Source organism: Dromiciops gliroides, chromosome 3 (assembly GCF_019393635.1).
Source record: "Dromiciops gliroides isolate mDroGli1 chromosome 3, mDroGli1.pri, whole genome shotgun sequence".
Taxonomy (NCBI): Eukaryota; Metazoa; Chordata; class Mammalia; order Microbiotheria; family Microbiotheriidae; genus Dromiciops; species Dromiciops gliroides.
In genome coordinates this window covers 653,466,456-653,483,607 of record NC_057863.1, presented here as the reverse complement: position 1 = coordinate 653,483,607, position 17,152 = coordinate 653,466,456, and the positions used below count along the sequence as shown (strand labels likewise).

Here is a 17,152-nt window from a genome sequence, read left to right as displayed (position 1 = left end):
TGGATATTGTTTGAATCCTTTTCCATCTTTACCACAGTCACAGTGATCGTTTTGATTTTTCTCTATCTTGATATCAGTCAGAGATTTCTCTGCAATCTTTGGTGTCTGGGGCTGGCTGGCCTGGGGGGCGGGGTCTCCCTGATGATGAACCCTGGAGGCGGGGTCTCCCTGCGGCTCCTGGTCAGCACTGGGGGTGGGGCCTTGCTGTACTGCTAGTCTGCTGACTTGCACTGGGGTGGGGCCTCTGCTGGTGGATGGCCTTGGGCCTCAGAGCCTGGGCTGGCAGGCCCCCTGCTGTGCAGCTGCTGCTTGTTCACCTCATTCCTCTCCCACTCCAGTTAGGCAGCTCTTTCCTGCTGAGCTGGTAAGTTGCTTCCCTGCCCCTAAATCCATTCAGAGGCATTTGTTTTTGTCAGGTTGTTTGGAGGGGAGTGTGGGCCCCACTCTGCCGGCTTGTCTTGGCACCGGAAGTCGACAGTATCTGCTTCTGTCCAAAGCTGCTCTGCTGGGTTTTCTGTGATTGATTTAGGATCTGCTGTCTTTTCTGGCCCTCTGACTGAGGGATCCAGGGGGTTTGTGTGCATTTACTTAGAGCCAGGGACAGGTTTTCTGGCAAAGAATTCCTCAGGAGCTGAGAGACTTTGCCAGCATCTTCTCACAACTTTTAAAGCATCATTTAAACTCATTCACACCATCATGTGAGTCGACTGTTGTAGAGGGTGTGGATGATATTTGGATCGGGTCAGAGACCCAGCAAGCTAATAAGGACCATAGACAAGAGCCCTTTGTCTTGTTTGCAGCAGGTAATGCACTTACTGGGACATTAGGAAAGTGGCAGGTTTTTAAAATTTTATTTAGAATTTTATGTTCCCAAATTACATGTAAAAACAAATTTTAAGAAGGATTTTTAAAACTTTGTGCTCCACATTCTCTTCCTCCCTCCCTCTCCATCCCCCCTTAAGAATTCAAGCAATTCAGTATAAGTTATACATGTGTAGTCATGCAAACCATTTCCACATGAGTCGGGTTGTAAAAGAAAACAGATTAAAAAAAACCTTTAGAAAAGGGAACTAACAAATTATGCTTCAGTCTGTGTTCGGATACCATCAGTTCTCTCTCTGTAGATGGACTGCATTTTTCATAAGTCGTTCAGAGTGGTCTTGGATCATTACTTTGCTGAAAAAACTAAGTCATTTAAAGCAAGTCATCTTACAATGTTGCTGTTAGTTTGTATACAGTACATTTCACTTTGCATCAGCTCTTGTATGTCTTTCCAGGTTTTTATGATAGCATCCTGCTCATCATTTCTTACAGCACAATAGCGTTCCATCATAATCTTATACCACAATTTGTTCAACCACTCCCCAGTTGATGGGCATCTCCCCAATTTAGAATCCAACTGTTTTTTTAAATCTGTTTTAGAGTATCAACCTAGTAGTGTTGTTACTAGGTTGAAGAGCATGCATTGTTTTATAGCCCTTTAGCCATAGTTCCAAATTGCTCTAGAGAATGTTTAAATCAGTTTACAACTTTACCAAGAGTGTATTAATGTCTCATTTTCCCCATATCCCCTACAACATTTGTCATTTTCCTCTGCTGTCCTATTTATTATCCAATCCAGTAAGTATGATGTAGTACCCAAAATTGTTTTGACCTGAATCTCTGTAATCAATAATGAGTTAGAGCATTTTTTTTTCATATGACCATAGGTGGCTTTGATTATTTCATCTGAAAACTTTATGTCTTTTGATCATCCATCAATTAGGGAATGGCTCTTATTTTAACAAATTTGACTCAGTTCTCTATGTGTTTGAGAACTGAGACCTCTCAGACAAACTTCAAATGTTTTTCACAGTTACTATTCCTAACTGTATTTTCCTCCATCCTATTCCCTCCCCTTGATATTTACTCTGTTTTCTATCTTCTTTCACCCTATCCTTCCTCAAAAGTGTTTTGCTTCTGACTCCCCCCCACCCCCAGTCTGCCTGCCCTTCTTTCACACCTCCCCTCCTCATCCCTTTCCCCTACTACTTTCCTACAGGGTAAGACAGATTACTATACTCAATTGAGTGTGTATATTGTTCCCTCTTTGAGCCAATTCTGATGAGAGTAAGGCTCAGTCACTCCCCCACACCTCATCCGTCTTCCCTTCCATCCCATAAGCTTTTTCTTGTTTTTTTTGTGTGTGTGTGTGATGCAATTGGGGTTAAGTGACTTGCCCAGGGTCACACAGCTAGTAAGTGTAAAATGTCTGAGGCCGGATTTGAACTCAGGTCCTCCTGAATCTAGGGCCAGTGCTTTATCCACTGCGCCACCTAGCTGCCCCTATAAGCTTTTTCTTACTTCTTTTATGTGAGCTACTTTACTCCATTTCACTTGTCCCTTTCCCTTTCTCTCAGTGCATTCCTCACACCCCTTAATTTCATTTTTAGAGATATCATCCCTTCATGTTCAACCTGTGCCTTCTGTCTAAATATACTTTATCCAGCTCCCCTAATAATGAGAAAGTTCTAATGAGTTACAAGTAGCATCTTCCCATGTAGGAATGTAAACAGTTTAATCTTTTAGGAAACCTTATGATTTCTTTCTCATATTTACCTTTTTATGCTTCTCTAGGGTATTATATTTGAAAGTCAAATTTTTGATTCAGCTCAGGTCTTTTTATCGAGAATGTCTGACAGTCCTCCCTTTCATTGAATTCCCATTTGTCCCCCTGAAGGATTTTACTGTTTTGCTGGATAGGTGATTCTTGGGTTGTAATCCCAGTTCCTTTGACCTCCATAATATTATATTACAAGCCCTCTGATCCTTAAATGTAGAAGCTGCTACAACTTGTTTTATCCTGACTGCGACTCCACAGTACTTGAATTGTTTCATTCTGGATGCTTGCAGTATTTTTCCTTGACCTGGGTGCTCTGGAATTTGGCTACAATATTCCTGGAAGTTTTCATTTTAGGGTCTCTTTGAGGAGGTGATTGGTGGATTCTTTCCATTTCTATTTTACCTTCTGCTTCTAGAACATCAGGGCAATTTCCCTGAGAATTTCTTGGAAGATGATCTCTAGACTCTTTTATTGATCATGGTTTTCAAGTTGTCCAACTATGATCTCAACCCATCCTTTTGTGGGTTCTGCTGCTTCAGGAATTATGTTATGGCATTATTTGAAGGTATTTGGAGGGGTCTTGGGGAGAGCTCAGAGAAGTCACTACTTTTTTTCTACCATGTTGGCTCTGCCTCCCAGAAAGTTGCAGTTTTGCCAGCAAGAAAGAAGTTCAACATGTTGGTCATCCAGTATGCCCTAAGGGTCAACAAAGCTTATTGGCCCCAAAACAGGCCTTAGGGAACATGAAGCAACCTGCTACAAAGCAGGGGTTAAGATGGGTGTTGGGACTCTGGATACTGTGAGATTAAAATTGGATATTAGATCATAAATCTCCCCTACTTAACCTTTCCCTTAATTTATCTCCCAGACTAGTAAATGGAAGAAGCTTCTGGTTTTCTAGATAGAGCCTTTATTGTATGGTAGTCACAAGGTGATGTTGATTAGAAGGATAGGAAAGTAGAAATACAATACAAATCGTCTTAAGTCTAGGCTTAGTCTATATTCTGTATAAAACTCACCAAAACCCAAGGCCACTTTTGGGGAGAGAGACCGAGTCAAGCGCGTGCTGTTAACCAAGAGCCGGGCCAAGTCAAACTCCAGTCCGCGTCTGTCTGTACAGCGCAGCCAGGAGACCAGCGGAGCAGAAAAAAAACCCACTTCTGTTCTCTCCTTGCCTTTTCAGCTCGCACCCCGGAAGTCGAGTGCATAGCAGGCAGTCTGACATGCACAGCAGGCGCACTGGCGTGCGTAGCTCATGCCATTGGTCTCCTCCCAGAAAGGGTGGTCCTTAAAGAAAAACTGGCATCTTTCAGTTATCCTAACCAACTGTTAAAAAAAACTTTCATATTTTTTTTACCACAATACAACAGGTTTGGGTGCCTTCCTTGGTAGAAGGCCCTAAGCCCCTCGATATAATTCTCCATTCTAAGCAACCAGAGCCACAGCCGTGGAGTAAGGAGGCAGTAGATAGCTTTTAATGGTTAAAGGAAACCTCTGGTTACTCTTTTTGTCTCAAAAATATGAAAATGAAATTGTGGAGTGCTAACATAGAAACCTTCCACTAATTCTTCAGCATTATCAGATCCAGTTGCTTCTGGGATGCCTGAACAGTTTAGTCACTTTTTATTCCAATTGAAATCGAAAACAGTGAAGAGGAAGGTTTCAGTGATCACAGAAAGGAGACACTACCGGAGATGCTCCCTAGGTCTGTGACCCTGGGTAAGGAACAACCTCTCTGTGCCTCAATTTTCTTTTCCTTTCTTTTTTTTTCTGTGGGGCAATGAGGGTTAAGTGTCTTGCTCAGGGTCACACAACTAAGTAAGTGTCAAGTGTCTGAAGCCGAATTTGAACTTAGGTCCTCCTGAATCCAGGGCTAGTGCTTTATCCACTGCACCACCTAGCTGCCCCCCTCAGTTTTCTCATCTTTAAAATGGGAAGGTTCCTTTCTTAGTGGCTCTGTTTGTCCCAGCCAAAGTTTAATCTGTGTCCCCATCAAAAGAACATACATGGGGGGCAGCTAGGTGGCACAGTGGATAAAGCACCAGCCCTGGATTCAGGATGACCTGAGTTCAAATCTGGCCTCAGATACTTGACACTTACTAGCTGTGTGACCCTGGGCAAGTCACTTAACCCTCATTGCCCCACAAACAAACAAACAAAAAACCCAAAAGTGCACACATGTCTCTTTCTACAGTTAATTTTATTTTTTATTTTATTTCCCTTTTTTTTTTTTGCAGGGTCCAGGGTCACACAGCTACTAAGTGTCAAGTGTCAGAGGCTGGATTTGAACTCAGGTCCTCCTGACTCCAGGGCTGGTGCTCTATCCACTGCGCCACCTAGCTGCCCCTCTACAGGTAATTTTTTTTTTCCTATAGGTATTTTTTTTTTTTAAGTGAGGCAATTGGGGTAAAGTGACTTGCCCAGGGTCACACAGCTAGTACGTGTTAAGCGTCTGAGGCCGGATTTGAACTCAGGTATTCCTGACTCCAGGGCCGGTGCTCTATCCACTGTGCCACCTAGCTGCCCCCTATAGGTAATTTTAAAGGAGGAAATATGAATGATCAAAAGCTATATATATATATATATATGTTTTTTAGTGAGGCAATTGGGGTTAAGTGACTTGCCCAGGGTCACACAGCTAGTAAGTGTTAAGTGTCTGAGGCCAGATTTGAACTCAGGTACTCCTGACTCCAAGGCCAGTGCTCTATCCACTGCACCACCTAGCTGCCCCCAAAACTATATTTTTTAAAATGCTCCTTATCATAAGCACTAATCCAGATCAATAAAAATTGGTAAAGGTGATAAGAAAATGAGAATCGCAAATATTAAAGGGAATTTATTTTGCTTGACAGTATATTTGTTATAAGAGTTTTGTATATTTTTTTCCTTTTCATCTCTAGGGGCAAGTTATAGGGATCGAAAATACATGTTAATTTAAGAACCAAGTTGAAGTTGAAAAAAACAAACTTAAGAAAAATATTCCAAATCACTAATAATTAGATGAACACAATTAAGTCAACAATCAGATTATACCTTGTACCCAAGCAAATGGCAAAGGTGGGAAGAAATGAAAATGACCAGCATTTGAAGGACTGTGGGAACACGAAGCACATTAAGTGTTGGTGAAGTTGTGGAGATCAGAGTCACTAAATTGGGTATACCCATGGACCCAGTGATGGCACTGGAAGACATATTCCCTTAAGTCAGTGAAAGAGGAAAAGGACACAAGTGGACAAAATTATTTCTAACAGCTCCTTTTGTTATGGCAAAGAACTGCATAATAGGGTTCAATGTCCTACAATAGGGCAGTGGTGGTTCATGAATTAAATGTAACACAAATATGCCTTAAAAATAGTCCATTTTAGGGGCAGCTAGGTGGCGCAGTGGATAGAGCACCGGCCCTGGAGTCAGGAGTACCTGAGTTCAAATCCGGCCTCAGACACTTAACACTTACTAGCTGTGTGACCCTGGGCAAGTCACTTAATCCCCATTGCCCTGCAAAAAACAAAACAAAACAAAAATAGTCCATTTCATTTTGCCCAAAGGGCTGTGTGATTGTGCATACCCTTTGACTTAGAAATACCACTGCTAGGTCTGTACCCCAAAGAGATCATAGAAAAGGGAAAAGGACCCACATGTACAAAAATATTTAATAGCAGCTCTCTCTCTTTGTGGTGGCAAAGAATGGGAAATTGTGGGGATGGCCAGTAATTGGGGAATGGCTGAACAAGCTGTGGTTTATGAATGTAATGGAATACTATTGTGCGATAAGAAATGAGCAGGCAGGTTTCAGAAAAACCTGAAAGGTAATGGAGGTATGATATAGGATAAAAAGCACATTTGGGAAATGGACAACATGGGGATTTATTTTGCTTGATTTTATTGCAAATATTTTATTTTATTATTTTTTTTTCTTTCTTCAAATTTTGAGTAGGAAAGCAGAGCAATGTTAAGGGCTTAAGAAAAGGATTTCCATCCCCATGTCCTCAAAGAAAAGATAGAAACTAATGGATTTTTTAAGAGTACAACAAGAGAACAGAAGGAAATAAGGTCAGCTTTGAAAGTGTCTTGGTGAATTTTTTAACTGCTCAAGAAGAAAATCCAGCTCTATATGTTAGAACTTGTTTCATGTACAATCCTCTTTTTCTGTTTTATGGTGTATATAAAATGTTCATTTTACTTAATGTTTGTGAATTTCAAAATTTTAAAAATTAAGTATGAATAATTTTCTTTTTTGTCATTCTTATGAATTTTTAAGGCTGAACAGGAAATGGCAAAAGTGACTTTAATATGACTTTTCCCTCCTGTTGGTGTTTTGGAACATTTTTCCAGGTTTAGCACTCAATTATTAGCAATGACTCCTGGTCCACATTGGATACCATGGAATTTCATAAATGACTTTTTTTGGTCATTTTTCATGTAACATTTGATATATTTTCTGCTCTACAGTTTGTTCTTCTTTGATCTTCATTTCTTTCATTCAAATATTTAAATTTTATGTAGTTATAATTATCTATTTTAAAATATTTATACCTTGGATTGTGAGATTTAAAATTGGATATTAGATCATAAATCTCCCCTACTTAACCTTTCCCTTAATTTATCTCCCAAACTAGTAAATGGAAGCAGGTTTTGGTTTTCTAGATAGACCTTTTTATTTATAGTTATGATAGTCACAAGGTGATGTTGGTTAGAAGGATAGGAAAGTAGAAACACAATACAAATCGTCTTAAGTCTAAGCTTAGTCTATATTCCTTATAACAACTCACCAAACCGACAAGGCCACCAACCGACAAGGCCACCAACCGACAAGGCCACCTTTGGAGAGAGAGAGTCCGTGCCGCGCCGTCAGGAGTCCCGCCAAGCAGGCAAAAAAGGCCTCTCTCCTTTTCTCCACCCCGGAAGTCAAAAAAAACCCGGCAGGCAGTCTGACATGCGCAGCAGGCGCACTGTACCTGGCAGGCAGTCTGACATGCGCAGCAGGCGGACTGTACCCGGCAGGCAGTCTGACATGCGCAGCAGGCGGACTGTTCATCTCCTCCCCAAAAGGGTGGTCCTTGAAAAACTGGCGTCTTTCAGTTATCCTAACCGACTGTTAAAAACTTTCATATTTTACCACATTTCCCCCCTTTGCTTCCTCAAGAAACGGAATGTTTCCTTGATGGAACAGTAAAAAGAATATAATAACTTTTGCTGACTAATAATATGCGAACAACAATACAGAAAAGGAAGAGAGGAAAGTTTTGTCCAGAGGGGCGATTTTTTTTTTTTTCTCATGAACCGACGCTTTGACATTAGTCTTGCAAAGGGAGAGCCTCTGCAGAGAGTACATGTTACAGATAGTATATAACAGAAAGGAGATAGTAAAAGCTAATAAAGCAAAACAGTTCATATAAAGTCTCTGAGTTCTCTTGTCTTCTTGAAGTGGTAAGATGTCATCAGGAGGAAACTGGATTCTGGTCTGGAAAACTGGATTCTGGACTCTGGTCTGGAAAGCTGGATTATCTTCTTTAACTGTTTGAATTGCTGTATTTTTAAAACCTGAGCATAGCATTGTCAATGATCAAATTAATAAATTCCATTACATTCCCTCCTTTATATGGTTAGACTTGTAATAGAGGGTTGAGGTAGTTATGCAATGTGTAACACTTTTTACCACCATGTGTCTGGATCAAAGCCAAATTTAGTATGTGTTCATGACACCTGAAAATGTTATGGAAAGGTTATCATACCATATCTCATGGTTCTGAGACAGCCAGTGATTGTGCTAGGCCACAGGTGAATTCAACTGAGTGAGATAAAAAGATAAATAAGTTCAGTTAAATTAGGTTAAATTAGGAGGGAGAGAGGATGAATACTGGACTGTGCCTAGTAATTGTGCTCTACATAGTCACCATCATAAGCAAACCATGGACTTACGTATACCTGTCTCTCCTTTTGTTGCACATATATTCTCTCCAGGGCCTGCGTCAGAGTTCACAGCAAGTTAGTCTCTGAAATGATAAGTTTCCATATTTCTGAAATCTCATTAATTTCACCAAAGACAATATGATGGTAAAAATGTGTGCTATGCTGCATAACTGAGAATATATTAGTGATATATACAATAATTCCAAACCATACCCAGAGTATAATGACATATAAATAATAAACGAATGTAAATAGCTGATTATATTAGACATTGTTACATAATCTTCTTTTAGACATTATTACATAATCTTCTTTTAGCAAGTAGACCACATCATCTTATACATGAATTCTCTGGTATAACAGTAGCAGATACTTAAAGTGGTGATTAATTCATCAAAAAGAAATAAGACTTCAATTAGCAAGATTCAATATTCAATGTTTTCAGTGAGGTATCAAGCAATTTCTGGTACTTTTTAGTTAAACAGAACAACATACAAGAGAAAGGAGAAAAATAAATAAATAAAACAAAACTCATTAGAACTCATGGTTCTCTCAAAAAGAAAGAGTAAATAAAAAAAAGAAGAATTCTGGTAGCTTCTGAGGCCCGATAGCCTCACCCACAGCATATACTTAAAATGTCTTTGAATAATCACTTAGTTTACAAAATTTAGTTTTAAAGAAAAGCAAAAGAAACAAAAGTAAAAAAAAAACCAAAGCAAAACCAAAAATAAAAAATAAAAAGCAAAAGATTCGCTAAGCACCCTTTTGTGCTCTTAAAGAACTTAAAGGTGCAGTCAATTCCAGGTCTTTTCAGTGCCTTTCAAAAGTCAAAACAAAAACAAAAAAACCCAAAAATTAATAAAAAAAAAAAAATAGTTGAGGTAGGCCAGAAAACTAGGCCATGTACTTCAGTGCTTTTGCCTGTAGAAGGAAATGCTTGTTAAATTATAAGGTATTTAAGCTGCTAGAGTTTGGGGTATGCCACATTGTTTTAACTGGTTCCCCAATTCTCTGCATGCCAAAGTGGCAGGGGTTTCTGAATTGTCATTGATCTTTCTAATGCTGTCATAATGTTCTTTATGGTAGAAAATGTGGAGTTCTGTAGCATCAGTTTTGTCTGTGCCACTGATTTTCAATAAAGGCTGATTTAATTGATGAACCACAACATTCAGCTGATGCTGCTTAGCAAATGCTACAATTGTATCATTTCCTCCCCACTTTCCAAATTTCTTTAATTCATCAACATATTCTTCAAAAGGGGAGTCATTTACTATAAAAGACTCAAACTCTTGTCTATGGTTAATCATATAAGAAGCAGCTTCTTGTCTGTGTCTGAGATGATTTCTACAGTGACCTTCTAGCTGGTCTGCTAAAGCCCTAAAAAGGCAATTTCCGTCTCCTGATACTTTACGAAGACTGAGTCCCAAAGCATTTAACTGATCAGTGGGATTCTTAAATGGGAACTTCCTGTTTCCTCTGAACTTTCTTTGCTCTTTAACAGTTGCTATCGTTAGGGTTTTTACCTCTTTAGCGTCTACCTCAGGTCTATCTGAAATCTCTTCACCTATGAATGGTGCAGGCTTTATATGAGAGCAATGAATCCATGAGTCTTTTTCACCAATTTTAATGGCGGTAGGAGTTGTCAATAATACCTGAAAAGGTCCTTCCCAGGCAGGTTGAGTTCCACTGGTTCTCTGAAAATTCTTTACATATATTTTATCTCCTGGGTTGAAGTTATGCAATGAAAAGTCTAATGGTCCTGCCTGGACCACAGCTCCTGCCTCATGGAGTTCACGTAGCCTGGTCTGTAATTCCTGTATATAGGAAGCAACAGAAGTATCACCTCCCACCAGTGATGTATAAACTGGGGAAAAAGTTTTAGCTTGGATAGGAGGGTGACCAAAAAGCATTTCATAAGGAGATATATGAAGTTCTCCTCTTGGTCTACTTCGTAGATAGAATAATGCCAATGGTAGAACATCAGGCCATTTCAAATGGGTTTCAGTACATAATTTGCCAATCATACTCTTAAGCTCTTTATTCATACGTTCGACTTGGCCTGAACTTTGTGGATGGTAGGGCGTGTGGAATTTTGGAGTCACTCCCAAGAAAGAGTAGATTTGGGATAAAATCGAATCAGTGAAATGTGTGCCTTTGTCAGAATCGATGCGGGCTGGTGGGCCAAAACGAGGTACTATCTCTTTAAGAAGAATTTTGGCAACAAAGGCAGCTGTGGCTCGGGGGCTGGGAAAGGCCTCCACCCACCGAGTGAGCTGATCAACTATAACAAGGCAAAATTTATAATGTCCTGCTTTTGGCATAGTAATATAATCAATTTGTAAGTGCTCAAAAGGTGTATATGCTAGAGGACGCCCTCCATAAGCTTTGGCCTTAAAAGCATACTGATTATAAGACTGACATGTGGAGCAGCCCGAGCAGATTCGAGATGCTGTATTAGTCACACCTGGTGCTATCCAGGTTCTCTTAATAGAGTCTACAATGCCTTGTGTACCAAAATGGCCTTTTCTGTGAACAGAGAGGCATACCTGGTGGTAGAATTTCCGGGGAAGAAATGGCTTACCTTCCGGAGACACCCAGATGCCATTGATCTGTTTCGCCTTAAATTTCTTTTTCCACTTTTCTACTTCAGAATCGTCATAGGTTAGGTTGGAAGGAATATCCTCAGAAGGTGAAAGGTTAAATACATGTTCAGGAGCTTCTAATGCAGCAAGCTTGGCTGCAGAATCGGCTCGTGCATTTCCCTTTGAAACAGGGTCACTATTCCCTGTGTGGGCAGGGCAATGTACAACGGCTAGGGAAGAAGGCAGTTTTAGGGCATCTAAGAGGTCCTTGATAAGGTCCCCATTGGCAATAGCCTTGCCCGAGGATGTTAGAAAGCCTCGTTGACGCCAAATCATACCAATAAAGTGGCATATGCCAAAGCCATATTTCGAGTCAGTAAAAATGGTGGCACTCTTATCTTTAGCTATATTACAGGCCTGTGTAAGAGCCACAAGTTCAGCAGCCTGTGCACTAAAATGGGAAGGCAGAGAAGCTGCCCAGAGGGTGTCATAATCAGAAACTACAGCAGCTCCAGTAAAACGGGTTCCCTCTCTCATAAATGAGGAACCATCTGTATAGAGGACAAGATCAGGATTTTCTAAAGGTGTATCAAAAAGATCATCACGGGGTTTTTCAGCCATATCAACTAAAGAAGCACAGTCATGCAACGGTTCCCCCGAGAATGGTAAATTAGGGAGTAGTGTTGCTGGATTAAGAACTGTGCAGCGTTTTAAAGTGATATTCTCATTACCTAACAGGGTTATTTCATACTTAGCCAGCCTTTGATCTGAAAAGGCTTGTGTCCTGTGACGTAGTAAGAGAGCCTCCACTTCGTGAGGGCATTGCACAGTTAGAGGGTTACCTAGGACCAAATCAGAGGCTTTTTCTACCAAAAGCGCTGTGGCCGCCACTGCTCTAAGGCAAGGTGGCACTCCAGCCGCTACAGGGTCCAGCTGAATTGAATAGTAGGCTATAGGACGCTGGTTAGGCCCCAGTGACTGAGTCAGGACTCCAGAAGCCACCCCCCTTTGTTCATGCACAAAGAGAGTGAAAGGCTTACTATAATCTGGCAGTCCTAGGGCAGGTGCTGATAACAAGGCCCGTTTTAATTCTTTTATGGCTGAGAGATGCTGGGGATCCAACTGTAAAATGTCTGGAACAGAACTTTTTGTAAGAGCTATGAGGGGTTTAGTAATTTCACCAAAAGAGGGTATCCATTGTCTACAGTACCCAGCTGCTCCCAGAATGGCTCTCAACTGCCTCTTAGTAGTGGGGGCAGAGAGTTGTTGAATGGCCTGGACTCTCTTAGAAGAGACAGAGCGAGTTCCAGCAGCCAAAATAAATCCTAAATATTCTACCTGGGGCAAACACCATTGTACCTTTGTCTTAGAAACCTTGTGTCCTCTCTTGTGCAGCTCCAGCAGTAAGTGACGGCTATCTTCCTGACAAATTTCAGCATTAGGAGAGGCCAAAAGTAAGTCATCAACATATTGTACTAGTGTGGAGGCTTTAAAGGTAATAGAGGCCAGATCCTGCTGTAAAATTTGGGAAAATAATGTGGGACTGTCTACAAATCCCTGTGGGAGTCTAGTCCAGGTCCACTGTCTATTTTTCCAGGTAAAAGCAAATAAATATTGGAAGTCCTCATGTACTGGTATGGAGAAAAAGGCAGAGCAAAGGTCTACCACTGTGAAACATGTAGATTCATAGGGAATTGAGGAAATTATCATAGCCGGATTTGCGACTATAGAATGTCTAGGAATAACATAATTATTAATCGCTCTAAGATCTTGCACAAAGCGATAAACAGGTTTACCATCTGGCCCAGGCTTGGGTTTTTTAACTGGCAAAATGGGAGTATTGCATGGAGAGTGATGACATGGAATAATAATACCCTGGCTTTTCAAAGCCTCAATTATAGGGGTGATCCCTTCTATTGCTTCCCTAGACAATGGATACTGTGGAATGGAGGGGGGTGGTCCCCCCTTAACTTTAAAGGTAACAGGCATGGCAGACTTAAGGAGCCCCACCTCATTAGGGGATGAGGCCCATAAAGACTCAGGAATGTCAGAGGGGATTTTGGATACCTCCCCTGCTGTTCCTTGAGCTTCTGTAAGTAAAATTGGTAATAAATGAACAGTATCCTCTGGCAATTGTAAGGAGACAGCCCCATCTGGAGCACAAGATATGGTTGCTCTAAGCTTGCAAAGGAGATCACGACCTAATAAATTTACAGGGGCATCAGGCATGAGTAAAAATGAATGTTCTACTGTTAAGGGCCCCATAGATACCATGCGAGGATTCAATTTTGCCACTCTCTGGCTCTTTCCTGAGACTCCCACTACATTCAAATATCCTACAGGTCTACACCCAGCATCTGGTTTGCTTACTAATACTGATTTAGAGGCTCCTGTGTCTAGCAGACAATCATAATAAGTCTCCCCCACTTTTAAGGTGACATGTGGTTCATTACTCTGGGGAGGTGAATGGACTGGCACAAGTGCATTCAAAAAATCCGGATCTGGGAATATATGGCTTTCATTATCTATGTTCCATTCCTCCCCAAGACACCATCATTCCTGTGTCCTCTTCTGAGGGGGGTCTTGGTTACCATTATTCTGGTACTGCCTTTCTGTATTCCTCCAAAAAGATCTATTTCTATTTTGATTTCGCCTGTAATTAGAATTAGAATTTCTTCTCCAAGTCCTACATTCTCTCAATTCATGCCCCTCCTTACGACAGTAACAACACACCTTAGTGTCCTTGCTCCGGTATCCACATGGCTGACTAGTAATCGCTGGTGCCAGAATGCTCTGTTTAGGGTGATCTGGATCTTCCTCACGTGAGTCAAAGACATAATTTGCAAGTTCCTTAATTCTATCTACTGAGAGATTTCTCCAGTCTGGACATTGTTTCAGAAAGTATCTGCGTATTTCTGGCAGTGAATTATAAACAAATGTGTTGAGAATGATACAGGAATCTCTTAAATCTACTGGATCCAATCTGGTGTACTGTCTAGCGGCCTCACAAAGTCTATCATAAAATCTGTTTGGTCTTTCATTAGCCTCCTGAGGTAGGCTTAAAAATTTCTGCCAGTTTTCTGGTTTTCTAGAGCAAGATTCCATTCCCTTCAGAAGTGTTTCTCTAGCATCTTTTAATCTTTGGAAATCCCTATCATCATTATAATTCCACTCTGGATCCTTTAGAGGCCATTCCACATCGGCCTTACCTTTCGCAACAAGGGCATTTCCTGCTGAGATAACATCTGTAATCTCAGTTGGGGACAGTAAAGTTTCCAAAAGGCAAGTAACATCAGCCCAACTGGGTTGATATGCATTAAATATAGTCCTTAACTGTGAAATTACAGTGTTAGGATTTTTCTCAAAACTAGGGATGATTGATTTCCATGCGCTCAAGTCACTTGGTCTAAAGGGGCTATATTTTCTGACTTGAATTGGCACTCCCTTCTTACTATGTTCTATAGCTTCCTGCAGAGGGAGTAGTTTCTGCTGATCTGATTCTGAACTTGGATCATCTCTAGTAGAAACAGCCATTTTGAGGTCTCTCTCCATATGTGAGAATTTCATTTCGAGGTCTCTCTCCATATGTGAGAATTTCCCCCATATCATAACAATGATAATAACAAAAACAAAAAAAAACCAAAAAAAAATAAAATCCTTAGTCGTATGAACTATGGATGTGGTATTAAAAGGTATTTCAATTGCAGGCATAAAATTTCTACTTATATTAAACGTATTTTCCCAAAGATTCTCACGTATACTATTATACAAAAAACTTTTTGCTGCCTGAATGAGGAAAAAACCAATAATGTTATGAAGGACCATTGAGTAAACTATTCCTCTAAGTCGGGATGTTATGCTGTCCCAATACATTCCGATGAGAAAAATCAAAGGGATAGTAGAATATTCGAGCATCTTGCCCTTTAAACTGGGCTGGCTTTTCTGTTTAAAGCAAGACTCTTAGAGGCTTAAAGTCTTTAAGGGAGATTAGACAAAGGGAAAGTCCGTGGGGGGGGGGGGGTAATTTGGAAAATCCACCGAATTGGCCGGCTTATGGCCAAACTAGGGAGGGTGGGAGGGTCCTTAAGGTCCCTTCGGGGTCGCCAAAACTGTGAGATTTAAAATTGGATATTAGATCATAAATCTCCCCTACTTAACCTTTCCCTTAATTTATCTCCCAAACTAGTAAATGGAAGCAGGTTTTGGTTTTCTAGATAGACCTTTTTATTTATAGTTATGATAGTCACAAGGTGATGTTGGTTAGAAGGATAGGAAAGTAGAAACACAATACAAATCGTCTTAAGTCTAAGCTTAGTCTATATTCCTTATAACAACTCACCAAACCGACAAGGCCACCAACCGACAAGGCCACCAACCGACAAGGCCACCTTTGGAGAGAGAGAGTCCGTGCCGCGCCGTCAGGAGTCCCGCCAAGCAGGCAAAAAAGGCCTCTCTCCTTTTCTCCACCCCGGAAGTCAAAAAAAACCCGGCAGGCAGTCTGACATGCGCAGCAGGCGCACTGTACCTGGCAGGCAGTCTGACATGCGCAGCAGGCGGACTGTACCCGGCAGGCAGTCTGACATGCGCAGCAGGCGGACTGTTCATCTCCTCCCCAAAAGGGTGGTCCTTGAAAAACTGGCGTCTTTCAGTTATCCTAACCGACTGTTAAAAACTTTCATATTTTACCACAGGATCATGACATCTCCTAGCCATAGTTCTAAAAAAGTACCCGAGTGTGTCTTCTTCCATTTATTTTTTTACCTAATTTTTTCCAATTAGCAAAAATTCCACCAACCCTTTCCACCTACCTCAAATTGAGCAAGAAAAGAAAACCTCCATTTACAAACATGAATAGTGAAGGATAATATTCCTGCATTGTCCATGTCCAAAATACACACATACTTACACACACACAGATGAGAGTGGGGGGGGTGTATGATGGATATATTTATTCATTTATTGGTTGATTTGCTTATTCATTTGTTTGTTTATTTTTTATTTCTGCCCTCCGCGTCCTTCATCTATCTAGAGGCCAATAGCCTATTTTTTCATTTGTCCCCTCGAGTTATGGTTGATCATCATGTCTGTCAGAGTTCCTAAGTCAGGGTTATATTTCTTTACAACAGTTTTGTTATTGCAGAGATCGTTTTGTTGGTTCTTCTCACTGCAGTTTGCATCAGTTCATAAGTTTTCCCAGGTTTCTCTGAAACCATATGCTTGACATTTTCTTACAAGAAAGTCATATTGTTTGGGGGGACTTGTGACCTGGATCTGGGGCCTAGGTCACCCAAAGTTGGAGGCTCATCACAAATCTTAAAATAAAAAGATATTTATTAGGAGAGAGGAATAATGGCCAGGGTACAGATCACTGTGGAGACCTGGTCTTTGGTATCTTTACAAAAGAAAGGAAGAGAAGGGAATTACAAGGCAAGGGGAAATGCAGAGACTGGGGCCAGATAACCAAGAGGGGATCTTTGATAACTGGGCATCACTAGGATATGCAGCACCCATCCATCCATATCAGCATACTGGGGTCATGTCCTGCCACACCTCACACCTGAGGTGGGAGAGGGAGCTTCTCTTCCCTGGGTCTTGGAGGTTGGGATCTTTTAGGTTTCTTGGGGTCCCACTGTATTCCTCTAACATGATTCCATCAAATTCATGTACCATGACTTGCTCAGTAATTCTCCAGTTCATGAGCAGCTGCTCAATTCCTAATTGGTCATCACTGTGAAAAAAAGATAGGAAATTCTTTTACATCCTTTTGTTGTTGGTGATGAGTTGTTTCAGTCGTGTCTGACTCCCTGTAACCCCATTTTGGGGGGTTTCTTGGCTAAGGTACTGGAGTAGTTTGCTATTTCTCCAGCTCATTTTATAGATAAGGAACTGAGGCAAACACAGGGTTAAATGACCTGCCAAGGGTGACATAGCTAGTAAGAGTCTGAGGCTAGATTTGAACTCAGGCTTTCCAGACTCCAGGCCCAGCACAATAACCACCCCACCACTTAGTGGCCATGAATGGATGTAGTTCTTTGCAGATCTTACCATATTTTCTTTT

General features: G+C 41.0%; 1 protein-coding gene across 2 annotated transcripts in view; it reads left to right on the top strand.

The window, feature by feature from the left end:
* Positions 1-241: 241 nt before the first annotated feature.
* LOC122746099 (zinc finger protein 260-like) overlaps positions 242-17,152 on the top strand; it is a 176,379-nt gene continuing 159,468 nt past the window's right edge. Inside the window, exon 1 of one of the 2 annotated variants that reach the window (XM_043991559.1) lies at positions 242-364. In XM_043991559.1, the coding sequence (XP_043847494.1) occupies positions 255-364 (110 nt within the window). In that variant the 5' untranslated portion in view covers positions 242-254. Of the gene's footprint in view, positions 365-4,898; positions 4,957-17,152 lie in introns of those variants that run through there. The other variant, XM_043991564.1, reaches the window with a different exon arrangement.